Source organism: Ptychodera flava, chromosome 17 (genome assembly GCF_041260155.1).
Source record: "Ptychodera flava strain L36383 chromosome 17, AS_Pfla_20210202, whole genome shotgun sequence".
Classification (NCBI taxonomy): Eukaryota; Metazoa; Hemichordata; class Enteropneusta; family Ptychoderidae; genus Ptychodera; species Ptychodera flava.
In genome coordinates this window covers 32,257,909-32,280,437 of record NC_091944.1, presented here as the reverse complement: position 1 = coordinate 32,280,437, position 22,529 = coordinate 32,257,909, and the positions used below count along the sequence as shown (strand labels likewise).

At 38.6% G+C, this 22,529-nt stretch overlaps 2 protein-coding genes across 3 annotated transcripts; both read right to left on the bottom strand.

Annotated features, from left to right (window-relative positions):
* Positions 1 to 1,674: 1,674 nt before the first annotated feature.
* LOC139116083 (uncharacterized) lies at positions 1,675 to 3,635 on the bottom strand. The gene is made up of 2 exons (XM_070678601.1): positions 3,250 to 3,635; positions 1,675 to 2,415 (listed from the first exon to the last, which is right to left on the bottom strand). Exons 1-2 carry the CDS (start codon positions 3,539 to 3,541, stop codon positions 2,372 to 2,374), a joined length of 336 nt encoding a protein of 111 aa, XP_070534702.1. The 5' UTR covers positions 3,542 to 3,635; the 3' UTR covers positions 1,675 to 2,371.
* A 1,340-nt stretch (positions 3,636 to 4,975) lies between these two features.
* On the bottom strand, positions 4,976 to 18,248 carry LOC139116082 (uncharacterized). Of its 2 annotated transcripts, none has more exons than XM_070678600.1 (5): positions 16,929 to 18,248; positions 12,979 to 13,157; positions 10,846 to 10,975; positions 6,458 to 6,568; positions 4,976 to 5,485 (listed from the first exon to the last, which is right to left on the bottom strand). In XM_070678600.1, exons 3-5 carry the CDS (start codon positions 10,862 to 10,864, stop codon positions 5,229 to 5,231), a joined length of 387 nt encoding a protein of 128 aa, XP_070534701.1. In that variant the 5' UTR covers positions 10,865 to 10,975; positions 12,979 to 13,157; positions 16,929 to 18,248; the 3' UTR covers positions 4,976 to 5,228. Both variants share the same exon structure in this region; 1 of them encodes a protein (XP_070534701.1).
* Positions 18,249 to 22,529: the final 4,281 nt, after the last annotated feature.

Sequence of the window (22,529 nt, the reverse complement as noted above, 5' to 3'; positions counted from 1 at the left end):
TTACTGTCAAGCATCTTTACAGGATGCCCAGTGCTTGTACACATTTGTAAACATTCAACGCAAAATACAACAATGAAATAGAGAACTGACTTTCTGTATCTTAACTTTTAAATGTTCTACACTTGTTACGAAAAATTGCTGATACATGCTGCAGACTTTGGATGGAACTACCATCTTTTAACATAAAAAACACCATGTTAGTTAAATGATTGACAAATATCTAAAATGCTAAAAATATTCTTATTCAAGCATGCATGAGAAATAAGTGCTTATGAAAAAAACAACAGTATGGCTAAATGTCCTCGCTATCCACATTTGATGAATTTCTGATTAATATGTACCAGTAGCTCTAAACAGAAGTTTGACAATGGTTAACTTTAACAGGCAGTAACTTAACACCTTCACAGAACTGAATATACCAGAATTATTAGATTGGTAAAACAGACTGAAGGGAGATGGTCCTCATGTATTATGCCATCATCTGCCTTGATTCATACATGTATTATGACACTTCATATAGAGCCAGCCATCAACAATTGCAACTCTTGAACTTAATTACCTGTATTGCATGTAAAACTCATTATCACTGATGATTTATGTAAATAACTAACTAGTAATACAACACAACAAATAATGAATACTTATCATCAGATCCTATATAGCTAACCTCCAAACACAATGTGCTCACATAATTTGTAAATCATTCTCGATTTAAGTGTGCTGAGTGTGTCAGTTTGATAATCAACTTTATTGTGTTTTTTCCATATTTTACATAGTGGATACCACTGCACAAATCAGCAGGACAAACAGTACCATGATTAGTTTTTAATTTGACCAGTCCACTGATGCAATAACCAAATTATAATTAAAGTTATGATTAATAAATTGGACATTTTTCCACATGAAATGCCAGTGTTCTTATCTGCTTCAGTATCTATCCTGCATCAATTCACACTGAAAGAGAACATCTTGTTAACATTTGCATTGTTACCAAGCATTTGCATGTATGTTCTACCTGCTAATAAAAAATGAATAATCAACAGTCACCTTTCCTGTACAATACAGTATCTTAATCCTCTTTCTTCCACGGGTCATTGACAATCAATGTCATGCAATTCCACTCCTGAGAAAGAGGACTGGTTTTGTGTACAGATGATAAATGCTTATCATGAGGGCGAGTTGAGCTCTTGTGAGGCAACAATATTTAAGTATACAATAATCACAAATAACCTATTAAAGATCTATTAAATAAAACTATTATCAAAAAGTCATTGTTGATGACACAGTCCCCACTTGTTAATTGGTTGAGACGTGCCTGAGTTACGGCTAGGACATGAAAATATTGTAACAAAATGGCCGCAATGTGGCAATATTGGATCATATTGTGGAACACATGGACGTGCATATGTATGACATAGGTCAATGTCCTTATACCAACTTTGAATAAAATGGGTTGAAACATGTATGAGTTATGGCTCTGTACATGAAAAAATTGTAATAAATGGCCGCATGGCGGCCATATCAGATTTTACCACAAAACAAATCGACGTGCATATGTATGACATATGTAATAATCCTTTTACCAGGTTTGAATGAAATCGCTCCAGGCATCGCAAGCATGCACGGACGCACTGACATGACCAAACCTATAAGTCCCCCGGACGGTGTCCGTGGGGACTAAAAAAGAGTGACTGTCTTCTATGCTACTGTAAAATAAAAGTTTTACAACACCTTCTCAACTACACAGTTAACTGCTTTAGAACTGTTCAGGCTTTGTGAAAATTCACTTTAAAATACGACAATGGATAGGAATTTTCACACAACATTATGACATTTCCAGGTTTGTTTCCAACATACACAACCACAAAAGAAACAAAAAGTTGCCATAAATGGCTTGCTTTGATTTCGCCCAGGGCATATGGAATCAAACTGCTGCTGCAGTACATCTTAGATTAGTTAGAAAACATTCTAAATTCTGGCAGCCCAGAAGGTACTTTGGCATTAATCACAGAGGAATGGTTTGAGGAGACCGGACGGTGTTGAAGACTAACATACTGTAATCTGGTATATTTTTCAGATTTTCTTAGTATTTTTTGTAATCCCTAAGAACCAATGGTTCCATAAAGCAAACATTCTACCTAAGGAAGTATGACTAGCATAGCCCCTTTCAAGTCGCTTTGTATGTCAATACCTTCCAAACCCAGTGCCCTGGCATGATACTGTAGTGTCAAAACATCTCTTGAATTCTGAATACGTAGAGTGACTAACTGGCAGAATTACTTCTTCCGTGCAGACACCAGGATCAGGCAACTTTATGGTGTTAACTGACTGAACCTGATAAATATCTTCCATGGAACACTCCTATATCCAGTTAAAACTGTAACACATCCAAGATGCTAGGTTCCGGTTCCCCATCTGGTTAAAATGAAAATGAAATTACAATTATTTTTTATTGTATCGATGCAGAAACATTTGAATGACAAGCAGCCATTGACATTTCTTCATGACACCTGTCTGCACCTAGCTGACAACTGTTGCTAACCATCCAAGATGTTATTATGTATTTGCGTATCTTTGAGCAAGTACCGGTATGAATGATATCAAAAAGTCCTCTCTTCAATGTTATTTTCAATAGAAGCTTATTGGATGTTTGAAAAACTTAAGATGAATCTTTGAGTTGACTTTGAAAAGACGAAAAAATTAATTAAAAAGGATCCTGAGACTTGGGGACACGCCCACCTGCTACTTATACTCACTGTACCAGTTACACTACAGCATGAGGCATATTAGATTGAGTCAGAAAATAATTCAGTATGCACTGTGTATGACACATACAAGTAGGTCTATGTCTTACCAATAAGTTGAGACATGTCTGAGTTATGGCCCCGGCTTGAACAAATCCAAATAAAATCATAGGTGAGCAAATCAAATTAGCATTTGGTAGTCCTCTATAGGACCCATACATGTATTATTGTAAATCCAATGGTTTCACCATCTAGTTGGTAGTCCTGTATTCCATCCTTGTAATAATGTTGCACAAGTATACTGGTCATAAGGACAAGTACAATGATAAATTTACTGGTCAATTGGGAAACAATTTGGTAGTCCTGGACCTCAGACAACTTGATCTGCTCACCCCTGAAAATGGATTGCTGGTGGTCATATGGATTTTTAGGTGAAAAAAATAAATATGTATATACCGGTATATGATGTACAAGATGCTTTATAATAAATAAATTGACTTCATACCTTGTAACTCACACTTTTCCTGGAGGTACTGGAGGAAGTATTTGAAGGCATTTTCTTTCTCATCTGTATCCTTAGTTTCACCTTCCTTTAAGAACACCTTCCCCTTTAAGACGTCAAAGGCAATGTTGATGTCATCTGGAAAGAGAACGTGTTTAAGTTCTGGATCATCACCGGCAAGTTTTAATAGTCCTGTTGTGTTAAGGCCTCTCCTGAATTGGTCTAGCTGTATTTTCCTTGATAGAAGCACATGGTGTTGCATCAGTTCAAACACTAATATATTCCTGTTTTCCATTGTGACATCATAGTGAGATGCACCAGCAACTGATAGTAAATCACCAAGCGATGGTCCAAGTGCTTGCAGCTCATCCTGACCAGCCTCAAGAACCTATAAAAAAGCGACATGCAACAGTAAGAAAAGTGGTATAATCTGTGAATAAAAAGTTAGGAGAAATTATGGATTATTTTGAACCACTGATATAATGTCATCCCCATGTATTTTGTCAGTTTAGATCAGTCTAGGAACAAAAAATAGAAATAAGACTGTACGCTCAACATAAGCAAAATTCCTAATGGTCGCACATGCTACAGATGACTGCAAGAAAACAGTAAACAAACAGAATAAGTTCAAAATCATGGAGCCTCTGCATCCGAGATTTGTTTTATCTCCTGGCAAAGTGCTGCTGTACGCGTGTAGAACACTTCAGAGAATTTATCAGTCTTGACGACCTTGTACAAGCCCTCTGCTATGACCGACCAGATTTTCGCCTGATCCGGCAACTTTAGAATAGAGTTGGCACATGAAATTATAATAATTGTGATCATTCACTTTTACCTACAGAAGTGAAATAATGTAATACAAAAACATGAATTCTTAAAGAAAATATGTAATATGTGGTTGCTACAACAGATTGACAACAAACACACAATTTTATCAACATATTGCTAATGCGGGAGTAAACATCTAATATAACTTTTGTAAAGCTCATATACCGGTATATTCATATAAACTGTTCTATAAAGGAAAGGACAATCACTGTGTCTAGCAGTGCATCATTCATTCCTAGCCAAAACTGTTCAGGCACAGCGACTGCACAGAATCAGTGTGTGTGTGTGTGCGTGTGTGTGTGTGTGTGTGTGTGTGTGTGTGTGTGTGTATGTGATCAATGCTGTGGAGAAGGTATACCTAAGATTCACAACAAGGTCGGAAATGGATCCTATTGTAAAGACGACACTTGATGGCCGTGGTGCAATTGGGGAGAAGTTTGTTGACAGTAATGGGACCTACTGGCCTCATTTTCAAACAAAGTTTTGAAGAGTGCTCACTCATGAAACCTGAGGGTGGAAAATAAGTGTAACCTGTTCGAATAGCTCCCTCGATCATGTTGTGAATGGCAAAAGTGCACAAAAATTCTCCCTGAAGATTTCATAACGATTTGATGAAATAACAAAGATTATCCCTCCGTATCTTTGTATCAAATTTAATATCAAAGAGACCATCAGTTTCAGGGAAAAAGTTAATTTTTACAGATGCCAGATGAATGGACGAATGATGATGCAAATTGGCCTTACTGCATGATCAGCTCTACATCGTTGTCAGCGGAGCAAAAAATTGACCCCCCCAAAAAGAAAGAAATGAGTAAAAAAGTTATGATTTTTACAACAAAGAGACCCTTCATGCCATTAGTCCTGCACCTCTAGAGGTCACAACTAACCTTGCTTATGTTTCCTTTAAGTCAAAGTCTGCAATGTCATCTAATCCAACTTTAGTGCAGCTGCATCCATATCTCTAGTCAGGACATACACTATCACTGCTTCAGAAAGGTCACCAAGTCCAGGGCCATTATGCAATAATGAATGCACAAGAACTTTTCCTGCCAGCTCGAGCAGCTCCTGTGCAATAACTGACTGCTTATTTATTGGAATGCGGTGATTTTTCTTTCCCTCAAACAGTGGCTCTTCAGAGTTGTTCAATATAATCTCTAGAGCAAGATGAAGAATTCCCTGCTGGGCCCTCCAGCATCTACGGCCGGTTCCTCTTCCCCTCCTGAGATAAATGTGATGGTTGGATGGACTCGCAGGTTTATTCCCCTTTTGTAAATTGACACCAGTTGACGAAAAGGAAACTGAGAGTCTCTGTTATAGTATATAGTTGGAGGTCTCTCATTATCCTGCACCATCAATTTCCTCCAGTTATCAAGCTTTTCCAATGGACTAAGAGAAGCCACATCTTTCATTTCTGCATACACATAAAGAGTCTCAAATTACACATTGTTGCTATTCTGGTGATTTTTAAAGTACATTGTTAGCTCTGCTATTAGGGGGAATCATTTGATTTCTAGGTGGGGGTGGATGGACGATTTAAGGAAAAATTGTCAGCAGGTGAAGGACAGGAAAGAAAATTGCTTGTGCAATGGCTTGAGAAAGCAGAATTGTTGCAACAGACAGGAGAGAAAAAATTGTCGCCATATGCTAAAATCACTTTGGGACATTTGATTTTATAATATTTGTTGGCAGCACTAATATTTTCAATATTATCAGCAATTGTCCCAGTTTTGTGTAATTCAGAGTGATACACAGGAAAATTGTGATGTCACATTAAACCTCAAAACACTGTTGTGCAAATAAACCAACTTACGGCTGGAAAAATCAAGTCCCACGGAGGTAACTTCATGAGCGTCAAAAATTAAGAAAATTGCATGTATTTTTATGTCTCAACAAGATAGCAAGTGCAACTACATAATGCCCTTGGCTCTTTTTTTGGGTGTGTAGGACATGGGGCAATTCTGATGACCTTTACATACAGTGGAAGAATTCTGAGGCCACCAACAGCAAAACACTTAAGTCACTTAGTAAGATTAATGCCATGCACTTGACTTGTTTCTAACCCTACATGTATGTTGAACATAATATTGGGGTTCCCCCTACTGATTTAATGACTACTTTATCAAAACACAGGAAAATAATGTAAACTCAAAACTTGGCTCATGTGAAGAAAAATTGACGATCAGTGTTTACAACTGCCTTTGAACCACTCAAACACACAGCCAAATCATTTTGACACACTGGAGGCCTCATACTTGTGCCACTGTCTGTACTATGGCAAAATGACTGACAACATTTTCCGGTATAGTTCTCTAGCTTTCATCTTGATTGTCTTACAAAGTCATGTATTTATATGTATAAGCCAAATGAATGTTGAAAGACCTACCTGAATTCGCTTGACTTGTACAGCCATTTCCAATGCTTCTGGCTACAGCCACTGATGTATCACATGATGGCCCATCAGAAACAGTATCAAGCTTATCATTAGAGTCTTCATCTACAAATAAAAACATAATACGTCAATATGTAGTTGAATAGCATCACTTGTAACAATACAAGAAGATCCACAGGGATTCCAAACAGGCCACACAAACAGTTCTTTTTCCTGTCACTACACATGTATGGCAGGTAACACTATGGATGGCATCGGGCAAGCTTCTTATCACTTGGGAATGTGAACCGTGTATAGAGCATATGATGTCACTGCTGCTGTTATGAATAATGCTGTAAATGCTATGGCAATAAGTGAAGCGGTCCTGTCACCTAACCTGTGAATATTACAACACACAACAGAAAGAAAACAAGGCTCCAGGGCTTCATTAAATGTTTAGAGAGTTGCAGAAATTAAGGTTTCAAAATCTTCAGCAAATAAATGTTAAAACTGTTCCTGGAGAATTGTGTGAAAGTAACCAGTGAGCCCAGATTGTGATAGCCCTGTCCAAGATAATATACATCATTTGAGGCTCTTGAATACCCTAGGAAAACAGTTAAAACTTGAATAAAAAATATTATATATCGTTTAAGCACGGCATTTTATGAAAGTAAAAATCGTTGGGGCACCAAGCAGTTACAGTGATACAAGCTATCCTGCAATGAAGAAATATGTTGATTTCAGTACACAGCTAGGGAGTCTGACTTGCACCCTCTGTGGGAGTAATATTGCATTGATTTTCCTAAAATTTATAATTTATGCAATCTAATTTTTTCATCCTGTGTGCTGTTTGATGTGAATGGGGACCACTCTATATTTTGTTTCTAACACTTAGGCTTTGCGTATGCAAAAAGCTAGGTTACCCTAGCTCAGTGTTCACTATTACTGATTGAAATATGGAAAACCTTTAAAACTTTGAAACAGCGTCAATGAAATAGTATGTGCCGGTAACTGGTAGCCATATAATGAATACTTTCAGATGCCTTAAGTGTTCAAGAGTTGGGGGAACACAAGTTTTGGAAAAAGCTTCTATTATGACCTCACAGGAGATGCCCAAAAATAGCAAAAAACACCCCTTTTGTCAAAATAGGCAATTCAGTTGCATATGATATTATCGCGACAGACAAGTTGGCCATAACAGCAAGATATAACCTGATCTTTTTGTGTATGTTCTATGGTTAATGAAAACAAATCATGGCAGGTTTTTCCCAAATGCAGTTAATTCTTTTTATATCATGCCTGACACAGAAGGTATATTTTACCAAAAATGGAAAGAATTAATTTTCGCCGAAATCGTAACACAGTTAGGCTACAATGTTTGTAGGGATAATAAATATTACTATTACACTGATAAAAAATCCCCTGAATTGTTTTTGTCCATGAAATGAAAACATCACTATACATGCACTTTATGTAAATTTCATAATAATATTATAAACAATTTAAAATATACTTTTTCTTTAAAATTTGTAATGTTGGGAAGAGATACTGAAAATTTGGAGTAAAACCTTTACTCTTTAAACAAAAATATGACCAGAACATCTGAAAGAGCACGGGTAACAATTAGGGTATTCAACTACAGTATATTACACACAAAATAAGATTATTTATATTTTCTATTACCAACGGTATTTATGATAATATGAGGTTATTACGAAAATACCGTGAAGGATGCACGAGGACATTGGCGCAGCGTATCGCCCTACACGAAGCGGAGGGCGATGCGCAGCGCCAATGTCCTCGTGCATCCTTTGCAGTATTTTCGTAATAACCTTATTATTTATACATCTTACATTTCTGACTGTGGCATCAAATGTCAGAATAGTGAGTTTTCTGCGATGTCAACAATTGTTCTTCCTATTTTTAGCGCCAGTGTGGAACGCTATCTCAGACGCGCTTCTGCAAACTTTGGAGTGTGTGCACTACACACACACTACGTACAGAGCGCGCGCGAGACTTGTTCTGGCACTCGTCCAATGGGTCCCTTGAAACCGTTCTACAGTGAATGCGCAGATACAGCCGCAGGGAATGGGGCGCCTTGAAACCGTACGTGTTACGGAACGGGCGTTCCGTACGGCTTTTTTAGCGCACGCAAAATTCTATTGTTCTCGATGGTAGATGTATAATAATATATATTATGAATTGGACACAGTGAAATTACAAAGCCAAGATCATCACTCTGACACATAGAACAACACACACATACAGACACTTTCATTTCCTTTTTTCAAAAAATGAACCTGACATTTGTGAAAAAAGTTTTTGTCACACTGTGACAGGAAGAGAACTTCTATACATTTACATGTACTTGGCCACTTGGCCATTTTAAAATCCCTGCGGTAGACTCTTGCTTGTGGAAATGCATCTACCATAACTCATCCCCACATCAAATTCATTATAACTACATTCCCAATGCTTGGAAAACTTATTTGCAAAATGGTTTTGGAATTGTGAAAATTATCTGATTCTAGTAACAAGTGAAAAAGCTGCCGATACAGCTGTACTGTACATGTATCTTAGTTTGCCATCCCAATATGGTTTTTTTCAAGTAAAGGGAAATGCAAACCACTAATGGCAATAATTACCACATAATTTCTCTGTGAATATAACTTGCAGATTTAAAAAAAACTGCTTCAGAAATCTACATAGCAAGGCGAGCAAACCCATTTTTTAAGTTGGTGGTCCCCAGGACCAGTATCAGTGTAAATCCAGTGGTCCTGCAACCTAGTCTGGTGGTCTTAAATTCATTACTTATCATAGTGTTGAAGTGATATTCACTGGTTCACAGGTCTTGTACAACTGACAATCAAATGGTCAGAGAAAAAATGGCGGTCCAGGACCCACGACAGGATTTTCTCACCAGAGGATTATTGTAATTTCAGAGTGATCACATGAGCCAATTGTGAGATTATCACTTGTTGGCTATTGCCCCCAGAATACAATACTGCAGATTATGTTACGATTTGAACAAAACCGACATAGATTGGTCCTTGGGACTTTAATATCAAATTTACAGCTGACACACGAAATAGTAGTTTTCTATGGTTGATAAAAGTCCCTGTCAGTTTACCTTGCAAAATTACAAGCAAGGGACTTCGAGGAAATACAAATGAAAGCCGTAAAGTGTTGATCAAATATCATCGCTGTTCTCCCTATGAAGATTGGAATATTGCAAGTTTTTCTATATTTATTGCACCTGCTGTAAGCTATCACTGCACAAGCACTTTATGACAAGACAATTTATAACTTTTGACAAAATGGGAAAAATAGCTTAAACATTGCATATTCATCATAATTTTCAAAAATCTGATAAAAAATATTAAAGTTGCACTTCCCACTTTGTAAGATATGTACAAGTTTGAATGGTGGAAAATATTCCTTTGAATAATGCGCTAGACTAATACTGTTTTAAGAAACATTTATTTGAGGTGGCCAACCTCCAAATAGTTGTCAAGAACGATTTTTCAGCACAAGTTTGTTCTTGACTACGCTAGGGCGTACGGACGTGTTCGAAAAGAAATGCGTCAGTGTTCAAGGTACAGCCCGGGGAGCGCATTGCACCAATGGGGCTCCTTAGGGTAGTGATGGTACGAAATAGAACACTGCGTCGTGTGCTATACAAAGTGATGGGATAACTTCGGTTTGGGATATTTTGATCTACACTTGTCGATTTTGCCTTAATCACCCAGCTTGAAAAGGTGAAATATTAGCCATTGAATCCTACTCAATATGTTTAAACATCATAAAAAGTGGGAATGCCACTTTAAAATGCCAGCATAAGCACTTCTTAGGGACAACCAATTTTGTCACACTATGAGTAACTATAAGTGATTTCGAGTCACTATGTTTCTGCTTCTGAAATTAAGAGACATAAAACACTATTAATTGTTGTTTACCCTGAGTGCAAATAACAGATATGCCAACATTATTTGTAGTGAAAGGTGAACAGCATCAATTGACATAGCCAGTCCCAATGCAAGAATGATTGGTCTCTGACATATATTTAGACACACCAATGCTGCCCTACAAATGCAAACCTGACGAGTTTGTCAACCGTTTTAGAGAAACTGCATGACTTATGGTTTTAACGAACTGACACAAATGATTTTACCCTACTATTAAACCAAAACTTAAAAGGACACACACATAATCAGCCTTGGTGACCTTAACCTTGTACAGGACATGTGCAGTAATTTTTAGATATTGTATCAGTATTCTTGTTCTTTATATTAACAATACTTTCTGGTCCTGCTTTCTACAGCCTGCAACAAAGGGATGTCTGCAGCTTGTCAACATAGCCTGTATCTGTGCAATACATGTATGTGTGTCAAATGTTTACATACCATTCTCTCCTGATAGCATATGAAATGCTTTGTCCGCATCACCTTCACATTTTGTCAGTCGTTCTATTACTTCTTTTTTAGTAACCAGACCATTTAAACTCTCAAACAGAGTTTCTGCTTTGCTAGCAAACTAAGAGATGAAACGAAGGAGGATTGCAGTTAACATACATTGTACACACATACATAGCAGGTAATATACACAAAATAAAGCAAATATAAATTGTAAAGTCAAGACATTTCGCTTCTGTAACTCTAGTTTCATGCTACATTTTATTGCAATTGCTAGGTATAACCATAGACCCTCAACAGTCTATGGTATAACCAAACAAGATGTTGTTATGTGTTATCAGTATTTGCTTGTGAGGTTGATATTCTTCAATACAAGGGTCAAACAATAATTCTCCAAACAGTGTTTGGAGAATTCTCCTGCTTTTTAGGAATAGGTCATCCATGTTATTGATTTTTATAATACCAAGTGTATTGAAACATCTTGAATGGTGTTTTGGCCTGAATTGAAATGGATAGTAACTGGCATATTTTAATTGAGACAATTAAATTGTTGATAGGAAGGTGGTTAAATCTCTGATGAAATTCTATCTTAGTTTCTCCTAATATGACAGAATTTCAAAACTTCATGTAGGAACATTGTGACATTATCACCCAGCAGCCTAAACAGTCTCAATTAATGAACTAATCTTTCCCATTGTTCATTTTGGGGTGTCACCATCTGCAGTGCACTCACATGCACACTAGAAATAGGCTCAGGTAAACGTTTTGTGTCAACTTTGAATGAAATTGGTTGGGACACGTCTGACTTATATAGTTATGAAAAAAAGTAACAATGTACCATGAAAAAATTGACATGCATATATATGACATTAGTCCATGTCCTTTTACCAACTTTGAAAGAATACGGTCACACATCTGAGAAAAGGCTGGTGACAGAAGGTCAGACAGACTCAGACATGACAGAAAATGGAGGTGACTTCACTGCGAACTATGGGTTTCTTGTCAAATTGCAAATAATTAACTCACTTTTTTGCACTTCTTTTTGTGAGCTGCCTCTGTTTTGACGCTGATTTGCTTTTAACATTCCTGTTTTTTTTATAAGTCATCTCAATGGAAAAGGATCTAAGTTTTCTAAACATTCATCATGTGCATCAAGAAGTTGATCAATATGATGGTGCTATAGTTTTTTTAATATTGACTAAAGCTTCACCTGCACAGAAGAAATTTGCTGTTGCTCAAAACTTACCTCAGAGTGTGGCAAAATAAAGGGGAATTATGGATAGATTGACTAACATATACTGCTTGTCAGTGGAGCTAAAAAATTGCTTACATTCATGAGCAAATTTTTGCAATAATAATTTATTATAATGGCTTACAGGCCAATCTACATTTACAATGTGAAAAATTTATAAATCAGAAAAATGTTATTATACCTAAGACCCATATCTCATCAGAAAGCTCTTTCTGTGAATTTAATGTCAGAGTCATAAAATTTGGTATAACTGGCAGTGTTTATTTCTTTTTGGTCTGAAACTGTTAAATTATCCTGGAATAGTAAATTGGCTTTTAACACATGCTAAATTTAACTTGTGTTTATTATCTACAATAATATACCTCTAAATTTTGAAAGTGGCCTTAGTTTTGTCAGTCAACTCTCAAACGTTTAGTGGCATTTTTCACATTGTCAACTTTATTTGTCGTGATAATTAAAATTCTAAGCCTTATATAAAAATTCTGGGATACCTTATTAGAGGCCACCTGTTTGACATTCGTCTACGAAAGTTTGGCAAACTTCCTGCCAACCATTGTAGACTTATACTCCTTTGAATTTGAAGCATTGTGTCAAAATGGCAAGCAGAGAAATTGCTAATTAAACTCAGGAAGTCCCTACGGATTCCTTTGTAAACATAATGTTCAGTGGCAGTTAAATACATGTCAGTCAATGTTACAGCACTGAAAATGTGAAACCTTGAAAGTTCAGGTAGTTAGAGGAACATGTTGCATGGAAAAAATAATTTTTGGTGTTTTGGTGGTAAATTGGCCCACAAATATACAATGAATCATGCCACCTTAATTAGCCAGAGTTATATGAGTAAGGACTGGTAGCACATCATGTAAGCTTACCTGTTTGTCATCTTCTGATGTTAGGTCCACAAACTCATCACAACTTGAGTCAGACTCACTAGAAAGAACAGAAAGCTCTACTGCACATGTCTTTCTGTGCTACTCATTTGAATCAATGGGATCTCTTTTGCACACTTTACGCACGGCACTTTGGCCATCACACTGCCAGTTGTCTCTTTCTGGAAGGAAGCAAATTCATATGATGATTTACAACTTAAAACTAAAACAAACTGACACTAGATCAGAATGATTTGAGGTGTCATGGGTTTAAAAGTGCCATTATCTGTAACTTTATCTTTTTAAGTATTTTTTCTGCAGTAAATCAACTGGACTTGTTCTAATCCTAGACTACAAAATATTCTATATGTATGTAACACCCATTATTATACACCTACTGCCGTAATCTATGGGAGTTTGACCGTCCAATAACTTTCCGTACGGTTTAGGAGTTTTTGATGTGGACGAACATACATACATACATACATTATACATACAGACGACATTTTTCCACATTATATGAATACCTCCCATTTGCATATATACATATGCATATATGGGAGCTAAAAATAGTGTCAATGACACTGTGCTCCCATTTACAGAGATATTAAGTACTAGTACACACATGACATTGCATTCTTACAGATTGATTACTGAGAAAATTCCATTGCAGGTCCAAATTAATCTTATACCCCAGCAATATGAAATGCTCCATCTCATAATGACTTTTACCCATCTGACAGAAAACAACCCTAGGATCAAGACTATCATGTTTAAAAGCAATCCAACCAATACTTTAGGAGAACATTATTTTTTGCCAAAAAATGGGAGAAATTGCCCCAAATACAAATATGAAAATTTCACCACAATTTGAACATATCTGACAAAGGCCAACCCTAGGATCATACATACAAGTTTTCAATGGGATGGGATGGGATGAGCGCTTTCAGAAAAGAAGATGTTTTGACCAAAACAGGAAAATTGCCCCAAGAAGACAACTTTCAAAATTTCACCACAATTTGAAGAAATGTAACTATAAAGTCACTATAAACAGCCTGCATACCAAGTTTCAACCAAATCTGGCCAGTGGTTACAGAGTTTTAGCAATTTGCAGGATTTTTTCTTTTTCCCCCCAGGCCCTCATTTGCAGATTTTTGACTTTGACATGTTCACCTCAACAAATTCACATCTCTACCCCTGGGTGCACCTGTCCACCAAATACTAAGATGGTAGATGCTGCGGTTTGAGGAGTTTTTAATGTGGACGGACATACATCCGCACATATAACATACATACATGCATACACACATACATACATACATACATGCATACATACATATATACATACAGACAGACTAACAATAGATATGCATACATACATACATTTATTTTTACAACTTTTAACCTCCTTTTTATTTAACATGTATCCAGGGCTCGAAATTAGCGGTAGTCCCGCGTCCATAGACTACCAACTTTTCCCTTGGGCTACCAAAACCCATGAAATGGTATCCCACATGGACTACCAAAGACGGGACACAAAATTCAGTCAGTACTTGGCGTGCAATGTCCAATATCTGAACAGACGTACTTGAATGACAGGCACTGGAAGTGATGGTCAATGAAAACGCATTTTCATTGCATTTTGATCATAATGTATCAATCACGGGCAATATGCCTCCTCCCTACAGAAAGCCCATGGTCTATTTTAGCACTGCTACAGTATGTCTAGTCTCGAAGTGCTGAGAAGGTCGTGGTCGTTGTCATGACGACTATCAAAATTTTCATACAACTCTGAGAATGAAACAAGTTGTCAATAGATCACCAAACTTTTGAGTATCACTGTTGTCCATTAGGCCAATAAAAGATCGTTTCTGGTCACCGCGTGTGTCATTTCAGAACCTGCTCGTCATGGCATTTTTTGGGGTTACATACTGATCAGTACAGCTATCCTTGATATCCCCGTTTGCATGTCCAAAAATGCTAAACAGAAAACGGAAGTATTATGCAGCCAGTGATAAAAGACAATAACTGTTGCATCAATAGTGCCAAACCAGCATTGTTAAGAAAAAAAAAGGAAAAAAAGAAAACTGCGTCGCCGCATCACTTTTGCTGAATGTCAAGGACCAGAAACATTTTGGGGGCTTTATACCTATTCACATCAAATTACTAGAAAATTCACTTTATGGGCAGAATCTTGAAAACTGCTTTTTCTTGTCTGGTTATCCCTAATCTAAAATATGCATGGGCTACCAGCCATTGTCACTGGGCTACCAACTTCAGAAAATGGTAGCCCAAGTGGACTACCAGGGAAAAAAGTTAATTTCGAGCCCTGGTATCAGAGTAAAATATACATTATCAACTTATCATTATGTCATTGAGGACAAAGTAAGACAAAGAAATAACATTTTGGGCACCCCCTATAGCTTTCAAATTTTGAATGACCCGGGTGGTAAAGACTGACGGTTCCCTTGCTTGCTGCCAAAGGCCATCGCGTTCACTGCATTCGATAGCCTGCCATACGTTGCCAAAGTATGTTGCATCAATTTCGCAATCACCTTGCCACTAGAACAACAATCAGCTGAAATTTATTACTTCAAGTTACTGAATTTTGATAGTTATTTGCCGACAGAAGTTAGCTAAGTGTATTCAGTGTCGTCTTCATTTTACATAGGTACCAGGATTTCCTGAGTGACCAACTGCAGGGTGCGCATCGGTGCACTGCCGACTGCAGTTTGAATAATCCGTATATAACGCACACTGTAGCCTACCAGAATAGAATGTCAGGCTTCTCTGCCAAAGTTCTGTATCCTCTGAAACACAGTAGAAAACGTATTTGAAGAGAGAAGAACAAAATAAAATCACTCGCAGGTCATTCAGCCAGCGACCGTGGGCGATTGTCCGAGCAGTGCGGCGTGGCATGGCATGGCCCCACGAATGTAGTGAGCTTGATGATGTCATCAGTATCGGCGTTCTCGGTCACGTGCACAGCCTACAAATTGTCAACAAACGCGCGCGGTAATCCAACTCGATCAGGCAATATTTAGCGTTTGTATGTCACTACAGGAGCACAAATTTGGCTTATTTCTTCACTGAACAGCAACATTTCATGATGAATGTAAGAGAATAACATGTGATTTGGAACGTGAAAAAAAGGTTAAAAGTTACAAATACTGGGGCTTTAAATCCTTGGTTTGCTGTCTGGATTTTCAACCACCATCTCTGTAATAGCTCCCCTTGAAAAAGTTGGAGAACCACACAAGTGGAAAATCACTCTCATGGATTTGGATTGGCGCAAGTGGTAGGCGAGCGGAGTGATCACTCTCCTAAAAACATAAGGTCTGTCACCTTGTACAGTGGAATACTTTATTTTCACTTGGAATTTGCACAAGAATAAATCAAAATTTTAATTTTTTATACGGTGCATGTAGTCAGACTAGACAAAGTGAAAATAAAATCACAGGGAATCATTGAAAATTTGTTTTCAGTTAACCCTTTCAGGCCTGACTTTCTGGGAACGTACCCAAATTTCCCCTATATAAGGGTATCTGGCCTGAAAGGGTTTTAAAAACAAATTTTAGTGAATATAAAATAGTCCACAGTGTTTCTAGTGGTCCACATTGATCGCCAGTGTATTTTGCACACAATAATTAAAATGTACTTTTTACTGATGTTCAACATTGCAAATTTTAGAGTGGACCTGCTGTTAGTGTTAGCTTTATCATTGTCAATTTATGTAGTGTATTTAACGGCCAAGGTTGATCTCTTGTCCATTAAATAAAATTACTTCAAAATTTGAAATGTTGACCACCACATCTTCACTGTAGACAACCAAAATGGAGAAATGGTGATGTAAATGGACCACTGACAAAAAATAAAATTTTAACTCTGTCAGGGAAAAGCCCTGCACACCATGAAATGATCCATACAGTCACTATGGAAACAAGATTACTTACCTTCTCTTGATCTGTCACTGGTGTTAGGTCCAGGTTGACCTGCATGGGTATTATATACGCAGTGGCCTGCCGCAGGGGGCTCACGTCCCTCAAATAAGGTACTGTGTAACCCTCGGGTAACATTTCGATTTTACAGATTTCACGGCCGCCTGCTTCATTACTGCCACTAGTACCAGGTGCCACAGCACGCCCTATCACGAACCCACCCGCTCCTTTTAGTTTCGGATAGATCTCATAGAGTGTTTCTTGGATATGATCGAACCCTCCATTTCTGTCAAATTTGACCTTCTTGTCCCCCAGTCCAGCAACACGCAACATCTCCTTCTCTTTAAAGGTTGGCACCTTCGGGTTCCTTTCCACATCCGGCACATGTGCAAGAGCACAAAATCGGTGTGTCCACGTCTGAGGCAAGACGACAGGTCTGAAGTCCCGCCAATGTGACGCCAGACGTGGTCTTTTGTTCGAGAATGTGATGATTTTGACATCTGAGTCCGGCGCGCCGAAGTAAACTATTCCTTAGCTCAGAATCCACCGAAGAAACACGTCCACTTGTGCCTGGAGGACAACTAGCACTAGTACACTGTGTATTACTTGAAGTGGGTCCACTGCTGATGACATCTGTGTTGCGTGCATTTGCAGTTTGCACCACATCCCCTTGCGGTCGCGGCCCCTCGTTTAAAATTCGAGCGGCAATGCTCAGGTGGCGACGTGCTCGCTCTAGCGACGAGCGGGAGCTAAAGCTGGTGTTACCACTAGCTGAAGGCGTTTCTTGATCCTGCACACTTTGTTTTGCCATTCTGGCCTCTACTGGCCACACTAGCCGCCGCGCTGGAAGCAGGTCTTCACTCTTCACCCCTCGCTGCTTTTTTCCGGAAGTACGTATGCTCTGTTGGAACGGACTTCGCGAGAAAGACTGTGTGGACAACAACCAATAGAGGTCGCTGTAATGTCGCTATCCGTATTCTTCTGCACTATTGCATTTCACACGCACGATATTCAACCGTCAAGACAAGTGTACAAATGAAATTTTGAAAAGAAAAATACGGATTTGTAATGTTTAATTGTAAAATAAAGTTTAGAACATTACAATGGAAATCAGTTTCGTTGAATAGTGAAATACAAAGAAACTGATTGTTTGTCATATGGTTGGTGAATATTTCCCATTTTATGTACCGATGCAAGCTGCCTGAATTGTTGAATTCTTGTTAATTAATCATAGTGTAAAGACCCACAATACAGTTGTTAACAATCGATATCACAGATATGATTTTTACATTATCTTATATCTCGAATTACTTTACGATGCCAAACTTCAGTGAAAGAAAAACATATGATGAACAAACAAAAAGTTATAAAATAAAAAAGTTACTTCATTTACTGGCCACGATTATACCCTTCAGATCTCCCCTTCCCCCCCCCCCCCTTCTTGGCCAAAGAATCATAGTATATCTGATGCAGACTAAAATAAAAATGTTTCAGAATTTTGACGGATTTTTTTTCCTTTTACCTAAGTGCGTCATCTGTTTTTCTCAAGTTTCTTTGGCTGATTATTTTTATTGAAATTTGTGGGAATTTTTTTTTTCGAAAATTTTCCACTCCCCAATGGTCCACCCTTGCCGGCTAAAGGCCTCCCACCACAGCCCTGCTGACCGCCATAGGCAAAACCAACCACTGGTTGCAACGCGCAGTTTCTCCACCGAAAACAATCGGTTTTTTTCACCCAAAATCGTGATCGATCTCCTATTTTGAGCACGCTCAACTTGTCTAGATGCACGATGAGCTAAGCTGTGCTTTTGAACTTAGACAAAGCCTATTTTCATCTCTCTATGCGATGGGACCATATCCGTATCAGATGCGCCATATAGTAAATCTCGGTCTTTCACGATAAGCCTCCCACGCACGGTGCACAATAGACAAAACTGCTGATTGCAGCGCGCAGTTTCTTTTCCAAAAACAGGCAATTTTTAATTTATAATCGTGATCGATCCTAGTTTTCGAGCACGCTCATTTTGTTTAGATACACAATGTACTAAGCTGCGTTTTTAGACTTGTGCAAAGTTCGCATTTCTCTCTCTGTGCGAGGGGACCATTTCGCGTCCGCCATTTGAATCTTGTTCGATAGCCAGTAACACTGCCCTGCTCCGCAGAGCTAGCTTTAGAATGGGATGTTGAGTTGTAAAATAGGATTTGGAAGTCCATGATGTGTTGTCAAATAGCATGTTGAGTTGTGAAATAGCATGTTGAATTGTCAAATGAAGAGCATGTTGAGTTGTAAAATAGGATTTGGAAGTCCATGATGTGTTGTCAATAGCATGTTGAATTGTCAAAAATTGGAAGAGCATGTTGAGTTGTAAAATAGGATTTGGAAGTCCATGATGTGTTGTCAAATGAAATTGGGAAGAGCATGTTGAGTTGTAAAATAGGATTTGGAAGTCCATGATGTGTTGTCAAATAGCATGTGGGTATGAGATAGCATGTGAATTGTCAAATGAAATTTGGAAGTCCATGATGTGTTGTCAAATAGCATGTTGAGTTGTGAAATAGCATGTTGAATTGTAAAATAGAATTCGGAATGGCATGTTGTGTTGTAAAATCAAGTAGTAATTTTGGCATGGATTGGACACCATACACATATGTCGTGACTGTTGACTGTGGTAGTGCATTTCAGCACGTTACAACTTGTTAATGCTCAGTAGCATGGAAAATGATTAACTGTTGTGCAGTTGGGTGCAAAAATGACTCAAGGAAGAACAAAAACAGTCAGATTTTTACCGTTTTCTCAAAGAACAACTTTGTCGAAGACGGTGGCTTAAGAAAGTTGAGCGAGGTAACAGGGCCTAAAATGTAAAAACTGTCAAAGACATAAAGTTATGCTCTGCATCTTCAAGGATGATTGTTTTATAAGGATTTCGGGACTCTAATATCGATAGAAGACGATACTACACAATGTGGTTCGTATCTTGACAGTGCTGAGTCGGCCTACTATATGTATATCGCCGGATTTAACCAGAGAAATTGTGGCGATGTCGGGACTCTAATATCCGAAGACGAAACTACACAAAGCGTCACTTATCTCGACAGCCCGGGTCTGCGAAATCGCTGATATATACTCGATAAATATAGGGAATTTCGGGAATATACCTGGTAGTATTGATACTAGACGATACTAGAATGATTTCTTGTCTATTGTGTCTCGGCATGCCGGGTCTGAAAATTCGCTGATATTTTGCCGATAAATATTGGCAATAGCGGGACACTAATATGGATACCAGGCGATACTAGGTTTACTTGCACTGTGTCTTACTTGGCACGCCAGGTCTGCAAAATCACCGATATTAACCGGATAAATATCCGCCATTTCGGACTTTAACTCTGATACTAGACGATACTTTGTGGGTAAATATCCGATGTATGCATTTTCACTCGAATTTACTTTCGGCCGGCCCTGTCACACTTGACGATTTAGCCAGCGACTATGCCGCCGACGTATCGAAATTTCTAAAACGCTGGCATACACAGAACTAACGCTGTATTTAGCAATTTAGGGAATATACATAGTGTATTCATAACGTACTCATAGGTTAAAAATATGTTTTTGTTTATCTCGACGCATTTCGACTTGTGGGTAACTTGCAAGTAACGTGTGTCAACGAGTGCCATAACCTATACATGGCCCGCTTGTGCAGCACAAAGTTCTCGACGACCTCGCCGTACGACACTGTACGACGTACACCAGCATGCTTAGGGAGCGTTCAGGTATTACGGCCGGGGTGGGCGGGCAAAAATCCCGGATTCACCTTAAATTTGAAAACTGCAAAGGGGGGGGGGGGTCATGTATATTTCAAACAGCTCAGAGGGGGGGGGAGGTCACTTAATTTTCATAAGTATCCGTCTCATCAAAGTCAGAAGGGGAGATTTGAACATGAACACCTGGTGAGTTTGTAAGGAGGGTCATTGAAAAAAATCTTAGAATTTTTTTTTTGGATTCTGTCGCCCCCCTCCAGAGGTGTATATGTGTGCAGTTTTACTCGAGCAATGTGGGGGGGGGGGTCATGAAATTTCTGTCATCTTAAAAGGGCGGGGGTCATCAAATTTTTGGTGCAATGGGTAGGGGGGGGTCACTTATTTTGATTGATGCGCAGGAAGAATTAATATTTGCCGGCCCACCCCGGCCATAATAACTGAACGCTCCCGTACAAACTTTATAAATACGCTGCCGTATTTGACGTACACTAGCGTATTCGATTTCGCCAATCTTTTCACACTTTGGCGTACGCTAGTTAAATCGTCAAGGTTTGCGAGCATGACATGGCCATTATTGGATTCAAGTTCACTGATTAATCACCATTCGGACTATATCCTAAGAGCTATTCCACGTTAAACTTGCATTTAAATACAATTAAGCAAAAGTACACCCAGCGATGATACAACAAGATTTTGACCAGTTCACGACATATACGCACGAGCGATAGCGAGTGCATAAGCTTATATGTCGTGAACTGGTCAAAATCTTATGGTATACCTTCGCTGGGTGTGATTTATTGCTATTATATCATAGCAGTATATTGAAATTCTCGCATAGAACGTCAAAAAAAGGATTCTGGCTCTTGCCGACAGCTCGCGCGTGTGCCAGCCGTGGTATATTGCCAATATACCACGGTTCTTTTCGCGTCTCAACCAATCAGATCGCTGCATTTGCACCATCATACTGGTATGATATAATAAGCAATATTGGTCGACATGCCTACAAACACGCCGGAAACATTGAATCTTCCACAAGGACCCTGGACAAAATAAGTTGTAAAAGAGTGAGGGCAGGTGCTACAAACTCGACGGCCTCATGATAATAATGTACGTGCCAGTTGCGCGGTCGCGATTGGGCAAACTGGAAAGAACGAGCTGAGCACAGTCACTCGTGAGCTATTCAGCTCTGGGACTATTCGCCCCATAGACGTGTGTAAATAAACGAGAAATTTTCTCAAGCATATGTACACACGTCTATGGGGCGCATAGTCCAAGAGCGGAATAGATCACAGGGGACTGTGAGCTGAGTTAAGTCGAAATGCCGCGAAAATAATGTGACGACTGTTTAATAGTTAAAATACAAAAACTCCCCAAAATGCATATGTGGCCCAAAATGAACCAACGATTTTAATGAGCGAGCTAGACGACCGGTCGTACGACTCAATTGTCGTCATGGATGTTTAGTTACTGTATTAGGCACCGTTCGTTCACATGTTTCTTTACGACCGGTCGCCGCCTGTAGTCTTTGATATTTTTGATGGCATTTTTTTCTCCACAACCGGTCGTCAGGTGGTGGCTGTCAGTTGAGGTTATTTTTCCTGTAGTTTTTCCTCCACGACCGGTCGCCATTCTTGATTCAAAAAAGGCAAGTTCGTAAATTGATTCATTTTTATGCAGAGTGGACTCTTTGGATTTATCACTCTTTTAGTTAATCCAACTCTGGCCGGGTCAGTGGCACCTGCTGAAAAGCACAAAATGACGATGATGGGAGAGCGTGGAAATTATGAATTCCTGGCTATACTTTGCCAAATAGTCAAAAACTCAGTACGATAACCTACAGCAGAAAGATTTTTTTTT

Bases quoted from the DNA above. Each gene is read 5' to 3' on its own strand.
- LOC139116083 (XM_070678601.1), bottom strand. From the start codon at position 3,541: ATGGAAAACAGGAATATATTAGTGTTTGAACTGATGCAACACCATGTG. The intron at 2,416-3,249 runs GTATGAAGTCAA...CATTTTAACCAG, and splicing joins GGAAAAGTGTGAGTTACAAG to ATGGGGAACCGGAACCTAGC.
- LOC139116082 (XM_070678600.1), bottom strand. The intron at 5,486-6,457 runs GTAGGTCTTTCA...ATGTGTATGCAG, and splicing joins TACAAGTCAAGCGAATTCAG to AAATGAAAGATGTGGCTTCT.